General features: G+C 43.6%; 1 protein-coding gene across 2 annotated transcripts in view; it reads right to left on the reverse strand.

The window, feature by feature from the left end:
• Nucleotides 1-1,753: 1,753 nt before the first annotated feature.
• Nucleotides 1,754-8,687, reverse strand: part of sppl2 (signal peptide peptidase-like 2) — a 16,081-nt gene continuing 9,147 nt past the window's right edge. Inside the window, exons 9-15 of one of the 2 annotated variants that reach the window (XM_005936643.2) lie at nt 7,425-7,506; nt 7,233-7,307; nt 7,085-7,147; nt 6,893-6,992; nt 6,603-6,680; nt 5,987-6,147; nt 1,754-4,667 (exon numbers count right to left, since the gene is read on the reverse strand). In XM_005936643.2, the coding sequence (XP_005936705.1) occupies nt 4,482-4,667; nt 5,987-6,147; nt 6,603-6,680; nt 6,893-6,992; nt 7,085-7,147; nt 7,233-7,307; nt 7,425-7,506 (745 nt within the window). In that variant the 3' untranslated portion in view covers nt 1,754-4,481. Of the gene's footprint in view, nt 4,668-5,871; nt 6,148-6,602; nt 6,681-6,892; nt 6,993-7,084; nt 7,148-7,232; nt 7,308-7,424; nt 7,507-8,687 lie in introns of both variants that reach the window. The other variant, XR_316720.2, reaches the window with a different exon arrangement.

Below are 8,687 nucleotides of genomic sequence, written 5' to 3' on the forward strand. Positions count from 1 at the left end.
CATAAATCACCCCGAGATCAGCTCCTGGGGCGGGGGTCCAGCTAAGCTGAGAAGGTTCCTGGCTCAAGTCTGCTGGTCCTGGCTTTCTCCTACAGCCCAAAGGCCAATTTAGACCATAACAAAAGCAGAGTCCCACCTGTCCAGCAACAACACATGGGAGGTGTGGCGGGGCGTACAAGACTTTATAATCCACAGAGGGTCTGAAAACAGAAAACCTGAGTGCTCACAGAAGAGAAATTGCTTCTTCGCCCACTTGGAAACACCACAACAGCAGCCCTCATCTGCTTCAGGCCTGCTCCCATCCTCACCTCGTTCCTGCACCGCTCCACTCACTTTACGAAATATGATGTCAGACGTGTATTCTTAGCAGTGAACCCCAGGAAGGCTGCCAGTCCAGACAGAGTACCTGGCAAGACGCTAACAGCGTGTGGCCACCAGCTCACCCTCATCTTTACCAGAATATTCAACCTCTCACTAGACTGGGCAGCCATCCCACCCTGTCTAAAATCAGCCACAATCATCCCAGTGCCGAAGAAGTCTCCCGTCACTAACCTGAACAACTACCACCCTGTGGCCCTCACTCTGGTAATCATGAAATGCTTTGAGAGACTAGTCCTTCAGCACATCAAGGACTACCTCCCCTGAGGCCTCGACCCCTACCAGTTTGCATATCATGCGAACAGATCCACAGAAGACAGCATCACCATAGCCCTGAGCGCTGAGCCCCCTCCTGTATTGTGTCTACACCCACGACTGCAGTTCTACCCACCACAACCTCATCATCAAGTTTGCTGATGACACCACGGTAGTCAGATTCATCTGAAAGGGAGACGAGGCAGACTACTGAGAGGAAGTCCTGAAATTGGCGCATAGTGTTCAGAGAACAACCTGGCACTGAACACCAACTTGTGGACTTCAGGAGGCACAGCACTGACTTAGCCCCCCTGTACATCAAAGGGGAGTGTGTGGAGAGGGTCCACACGTTCGGGTTTATCAGTGTCCTCATCTCCGCTGACATCTCCTGGACAGACAACATCACAGCAGTCGTCAAGAAGGCCAGCAGCGGCTGCACTTCCTGAGGCTGCTGCTGAACTTCTACCGCTCATCCATTGAGAGCCTGTTGACATATTGCATCACAGTATGGTACGGGAGATAAAGTGAGGCTTCAGAGAGAAGTCAAAGCAGCACAGAAGATCATCGGCTGCCCTCTCTCCTCCATGATGGACATTTAGTCCTCCCGCTGCCTCAGCAGAGCAACAAAAATGCGCTACAGGTGCATCAGCATAAAGACTGACAGACTCAAAAATAATTTCTTCCCAAAAGCCATAACCACCCTGAACTCACACATGCACTGACAATACAGTCCCACCCCGATTCCAAGGCCTTCCCTCTATAAACAGACTACACAACTATCATTACTGTGCAATAGTTTACGTGCAATAACCCTGTAACACTGTAAATATATCTCACTAATTATCAATTCCCCCCATATGTATATTTTATATATTCTTTTGAATACTGCTCATATGTATATAGTGCAGCAGAACTGAGCACCTCACGCCCGTTTCTTTTACCACATGTTTGCACTGCGTAGGAGATGCTCTGTATCTCATTGTACATGTGTATAGTGACAAAAGGCATTCTATTCTATTCTATTTTAGATTCAGCAGTGTGTGGATATTGAGTATAGATAAAGTGTATAGAGTAGATCAGTTTTGAAAAGTGTGATATAAGAAACACAGCAGGCCTAATATTAAATACAATGGTTCTTTATTATACATATGCCTCTGTGGAGGCATTAAAAACCACTGGGTGACACCAAGCTATCCTGGTGAATGAATAATGTCGTCCAGAAAACTGTTCAATCACATTCGGACACCGAGGCCGGACTCACTCGCAGCACGCTGCTGTCCAACATGATGCCCTCGGGTCAGACAAACAAAAGCAGAACAAATATGGGACAAGTAGGTCGTTACCATGGTTTCCATATCTTTAAACCCTTATAATTATGCATAAACATACACGTACACACACATGAGCCGACAACAGGCCGTTTCATGAGTTAAAATGCTGTGCAAATGTTTCAATACAAACTAAAAACAACCAGAACCACATACTCTCCAGTTCACACATGAAACTGCAGCACTTTGAGTCCAGCACACGGTTTTCAGAGAGCCTCCCCCCACTCCCCCACTCCAGACGTGGACACGGTAAGGCCAAAACCCCAACTCTTAATATAACACGAGCGCCTCCCGGGTGATGCAGACTGCAGCGCTCAGCAACATTTACAAAGTCTGGGTTATATATCTGGGCTAAAATCAAAATAAAAGCATGCAAACACAAAATGTAACAAAAGCTTGATGAGAAAATAACAAAAGTGCTTTGGCTCAGTCAACAACCAGGTTAGCACCACATTTTAAGGGGTATGAAAGTTTTCAGCGGCTTCATGCTCTGACTCTGGGACACACGCTTCAAAAGGGCTTTTTAAGGGGATTTAAGTCTCAGTGCGTTTCAAATTAAGTGCTTGAAAATTGATGGGCTTGCAGAGCTGCTGCCATCGCTTTCTCGTGTTATGACCCAAGTCATGATGCTGTGTGTTGTTTGTGCTTATGTAAGTTCCAGGTGGAGGCAGATAATTGGCTAAGCATGGAATGAGGCTGGCTGCCCCGCCCACTTTCTATTTCCAAACAAGCTGTGCATTTAGCCATGGGTCTTGTGTTTAGTGGTGAGCTGTGTGACCAAGTTACTGTGATGAGAAGAGCTTGGTTGTCTTGTATTGATTGTAAACCTTGGTGATCTGGTTGCTGTTGGGGTTTTCTTTTAAAACCTTTTTCTCCTGTTTAGCTTAGTGATACAGGTAAGAGGCCTGTATTTTCTTTTGGGTTTCTCGTCATAGGTAAATCAGTTCTGTTTTGTTTGTTGTTTTGGCCATTCCCTCCCTGCTGCTTGCTATCTTTGGAGATTAATAAAATATCTGGTTGTTGTGAAACCGCAATCCTGTGGTAGCGTTGGTCTTTCCTTGGGAGCAGGCAGCGTTTCCTTTTCTTTTTTTTTGTGTTGTGCTCCGGTTTCCCCTTGGCTGGGTTGTAGCCAGGACCTTTAAAGCCCGGTCACACCAGAAAGACGAACAGCTAAATATTTGGGTCCGAGGCTTGGTGACTGTGGCAACAAACTGGATCAGAGTATCTTTCCACACCTCTCTGTCATCAGAGAAGTTTTAGCACTTTATTGTGAAGACTGAGCAAAATTTTATATTCGTTCGCTAACAGGAGCACCTTGAGGTCAAACACATCTGAGTCTGCTCTTCACTCGCATAGTAATTGTTCGATTTAGGATCTACTGTGGTGCAGAGAGGCAAAAACTACAAAATAAATGTGCCTTTCTCCAACAAATTATGAACCTGGCACTACCTTTAACTGCTAGATAAAAAAAACTGACTGCTATTTAGAATTTTTTTCTTTTGTCCAAAAGCAGAAAACAATGTTCGAGATGCCTTATTTTACAAGTTTTGTTTGTGTGATCAACATTTCAAAACCCAAATACTCTGTTTCTTATACATAAATGAGAAGCTGGAGCAAGAATGAATATTTAAATCTTTAATTTTCTGTTTGCCACCTAATATTTTACCATTTCTCTTTTTTCGCTCCATTGGGTTAGTTGGATCCTGGAGTTATTTGTATGAGACTGATCAGGCACTAAATACATTTTTTGATTGCTCAAAGTTCATTAAAGTTGGTTTTCAGGGGTGCAAAACATGCAGCTCACGGCTCACTAATTAATTCATTACCACGATTCCTTTAATAGCGATGCCAGTATTTCTACACAGCAACTACTACTATCGCTTATTTTTTTCTGCTCTGGACATGCCGTTTGAATTGTGAAGCACTAAAACCTCCACGTGAAGTTTTTTCCCCTTTTCTCTGATCTGTAACACGTCAGGGTGCTCATTATAATTTATTATGATAATACGATTTATTAAACAATTAATAGGTCAAAAACATTTTTTACTCAGGTTTAGATCTCAGCTTTTAAAAGGTCTTTTTTTCTCCATAAACCACTTCTTAAATGTAAAGAAAACCAAAAATCAGGAGGGGTATTTTTTTTAATCTGCCATTTAGCTCTGGTGTTACTGGTCAAGTTATACATTGCACTGTTATTTGCTGCCGTGACGGGGTCTTTAGGTTGGCACAGAGCTGAGAGGAGTGGAAATATTTATTGTTTTCTCAATAAAGTAGTGTAGATTGACTTTTCACTCCCCTTTCGGGTGGTGCAAATTGTATGTTAGTAGGAGGTGGTGATGGGACTGCTTCTGTTTGTCTGTGCCCGGCTGAGCCCGACATTCAGAAAACACAGATTCGTACTTGGCACCGAGTGCAAACAAGCATGAGTATGTGAAATGTCCACTGACTCGGACACACTGTAGAAAGAAAATGAACAAAGTAAACACGGTGAAATGGAAAAGTGCCGTACTAGACGTTATTTCAGTTGGGTTTTTTTCCCTCTTCATTGCTCTCCACCGGGGGAGTTTTCTGAGGCGGGTCCTGGGGGGAGTCTTCACTCTGACTGGCTTGCTCCTCTGCGGTTGGTGACTCTGGTTTAGCTGAGGCCTCCTTGGTCGGCGGCGCGGCGGTTTGTGTGCAGTTGATCGGTGCGAGCACTATGGCAGGCTGCAAGGGACAGAAAACAAAAGCCTGCATGAGTGAAGGGCGCCAGGCTGAACACAAAATTTAATGACAGGAGCTACAGGAGAGCAGAAGGCAAACAGAACCAAACGCTACACAGGCACAAATTTAACCCCAGCTAAAGAAGCTTTGTGCCCTCAGAGGTATTCGCAGGGATAGAAACGTCCCACTGAGGTTTTTAGCCCCATCAAGCTACACAGAAATAATCTACATCAACATCAGCCCCACTAATGGAGTCAGAGTTTCCCATGTGATCACTACTTTATCATCAATGCAGAAATGAAGCAAGGTTAAGAGAGCAGAGGGAGGTACTACGAAGCAAGTTCATAAAGCCAGGCTTACTTTGTGTTAGCTGGCTCAACAACACCTAAAACCCCAGTCAGAGGTAACAGGCATCTCAACAGTGGTTTTCAGCTTCCTGTGTTAGCTCAGGTTTTCTGCTTCAGGCTCTGAGCATGCTCACAATAAAGAGCAGGCATCTGATGAAAGTTATTTTACAGATTTAATATTCTTGTTTGTAGTCCTGATAAATGGACAACAAACAAACAGACCGACTTTCTAATCTGTGTTTTTTAAGCTAGAATTTCAGCAGGCTTGGCAGCAGATTTAAATAAAATACAAAAACAATCGTTTTCTGCATTAGAAAATAAATGCTAACATATTCCTGCCTCTCTTTCGGGGGTTATAGTGAAACACAGCTCTACCATGTATGTAATCACTTATGTATATACAAAATTTTTTATTCCTGTGCTAATTTTATTCTTTTTATACAGCTGCTGTAACAATTTCCCTTGTGGGAACATGAATGTATATATCTGCACTTGGCATGTATAAAACCTATTGCTCCAGCAGAGAATCTGAATCTATCTAGAATCAGTGAAAACGTGGCACTTTTTAAATAGCTTCAGTTACCATGGTGATCAAGAAAGCCACCCCCGGGACACTGAAAACTCTGACTTAAGGCTCGACGTAGCTCACTAAGCCATTGATTTCGCTTCGTAGTACGTCCGTCGGGGTGTTTGATGGTAGAATGAAGCCCGGTTTGAATACCTGCAGTGACATTCACAGACAGCTGAACCCTCAGCACACCCACAGTGAAATAAAGGGTGAGGAGTAGCGATGGAGGGGGACAGTGAAAACAGAAAGAAGCATTTGGAATGGATGGAATTATTTAAAGGGGTTACTCAACTTGAAATTCTACTTTAGTCTGCATGTTATTTAAACCTAGATTTTTTTTTCTCCTTTTTTTTTGTTAAGTCTTTTTGTTCTTCCGTAGTAGGCAGTCATATCAAACTGGTATTCACCACAAATCCACTTCCAGTCCAGAACTGGGGCAACTCCCTGCGCCACAGCGCAATACTGAGGCTGGTGAGCAGAGTGCAAGGCACCAGGTAGAGTAACGCCGGCTGACCCATCTGCATCACGGCCAGCGCCACGAAGGTGATCAGCAGGCCGATGCCGTAAGCTGACGGGAGAGAGACAAAGACAGACGTCACTTTAGCTCCTGCAGGTGTTCTGCAAGCTGGTGTGCTGCTATATTCTTATTTACAGGTCGTCCTTGGCCTGCTTCTACCTTACTGAGCTACAACCATCAGAAAAGTTACTGAATTCTTTTGTTCCTAGACTTTTTCCTAAAGCTTGTACCAGATCTGGCAGGAAAATGAAATCATCTCTTTTTTGCTCTAAAACTGAAGTCCTCAGGAGAGGAAGTGCTGATGTTTTCTACTGGCTAGTCTTAACAATCTGTTTATTACATTACAAGCACCACGGTCATTTTTCTCGGGGTAAAACAATGAGTTGAACTACAGAGCAGAACCTCCCCTTATCAATGTCATTCCCACCTGAATGAGGCTCATCATAACATCAGCATTTCACAGAGTACAGCCCACCTCCATCCCCTCCTCCAGCCCACGTACGTACCAACTGTACAGGCCATGAAGTAGATCCTGTAGGATTGTGTTAAAATGTCAAATCTGTGACAGTACACAACCAGCAGACCTGAGAAAAGAAAACCAAAGAGGCATTCAGAACAAAGGGAATGACTAACAGCAGTTTCACAAAGCTTTCTTAGCAGACTTCCACTTTTAGTATTTGTTTTAAATTCTTTGATGAAAATCTCTCATCCGTGACAGACTTACTGTTGGACAAGCCCTTGCTCTTATTTTCAAAGCATGTGAACTGTGTCATCATAAAACATTTGATTTGCATACCTGGTACTAAGATATCTCCGAAGCCAAGCAGGGAGAAGGGGCGGTCACAAAGAGCCAGGGGGGAGGAGTTTAACCGTGGCACTTTAAGCACCATGGGAAGCTGGGGAAAACACAAAAATTAACATTACCATCAACTACTGAGCTGAGAGGGGTGTTTGGAGGACTTAACCGAGGTGTACCACGTAGGCTCACCTTTTCATGTGTGGAGGAGTCAGAGGGACCAGCTGCTACCTCCACCATTATACTTTGCCCACTCTGGAGAAAAGGTAAGGAGTAAAAACACAAAGAACACAGCAAACAACAACTAAACTAAAGAGACGTGTGTGACAACCTGACATACCTTTGTGAAGGAAGGTGTAATAAATACGAAGAAAACATCATAGACGAACAGGACGGTCATTAGTAAAGTGCAAGCCTGCATCAGGGAGCAAAAGAAAACAGTTTATGATCAAACTTTTGTTAAAACAATCAAACACAGTTAAAAACCTTTCAAAAAAAAAAAAAAAATCGCGTTGTGGTTCAGATCTGTCACCTTAAATGTGGGCAGCCTGACTGTTTTGAGCATGTAGAGACAGAAGGCGATCCCCAGGGCGTCCTGTAACACCCACGCCCACCTGGAAGACACGTAACACATTAGTCAGCCAACACCATCACCATATCATGTACCTCAAAGGCGTCATTACACACAGACTTTACGCCACCCGACACACACACCCACAATAATTCTGCCCTCAAACCAAAATTCTTGGGTGCTGGAAGAAAGTGTGCAGCACAGCCTGTAGGAAACCAACAGCTTCAGCTCTTTTGATACTTCAGCAAAAGCATCTTTCCAAGTGAAAGTGAAAAATTTCCCCCCAAATATAGCACCTACGGGGTCACTCTGAATTTTAAACCAGAAGATATGGACTTCTGGAGAAGCCCACAATAATAATTCCTTTCTCAAAAAGCTGAAATAGCCCGAGTGGTGACACTTCTGGATTATGTGATAAGGTATCTACTATTAGGGCTGGGCCATATCATACCGTTCACTGTAATACCGGTATAATGTTAGGAAATGATAAGAAAATTAAATATCGCAATAGAAAATGGGTAAAACGCGCATGCGCAGTGCCTTTGTTTTCATACGCACATGGTGGAAAAAAGCATGGCGGCGACAGAGAATGAGAAGGGCGAAAGCGGATCGCTGAATAAAACTGATGAAGCAGAATTGGTTTGTAAAAATGCTGCAACTTCAGTGGTGTGGAACTGGTTTGGCTTTCGTGCCCTCAGATACACACCAAATCACATTTTTTGGTAGAGCATGCAAGCGGGCCGTCGTTATTACCGAACCGAGTTTATGTGGTACACGCCGCTCAAAAATCTGTCAAAAAAATGTTTTAGTACGACTTTGCTAAGTTACGAAGCCGCACCGCTTGATGGATTGTCAGAGCATTATGGTTACCGTAGTCGGGAGCCTCGCCGAGTGATATGTACTGTGCTTGAACATAATATTACCGTACTGTGTGTGTATAACCTCTTTTTAAGTTTTGTGGATATTATACATGGTTATGCTGAGGACATGTCGGCCAATTTCCTGGAAATGCCTTTTGGTTAAACTGTCAGCAAGGAATTTTCATTTGCACTGTTAAATTTTTATACAACTTTAATGCACATAAAAAACAGCTGCTTGTTTAAGTGAAATTGTAAATGGTCTGTGTTTGTATAGCGCTTTACTAGTCCCTAAGGACCCCAAAGCGCTTCACACATCCAGTCATCCACCCATTCACACACACATTCACACACTGGTGATGGCAAG

Source organism: Haplochromis burtoni, unplaced genomic scaffold, assembly GCF_018398535.1.
Source record: "Haplochromis burtoni strain Fernald_Lab_line unplaced genomic scaffold, NCSU_Asbu1 Contig_219, whole genome shotgun sequence".
NCBI classification, from domain to species: Eukaryota; Metazoa; Chordata; class Actinopteri; order Cichliformes; family Cichlidae; genus Haplochromis; species Haplochromis burtoni.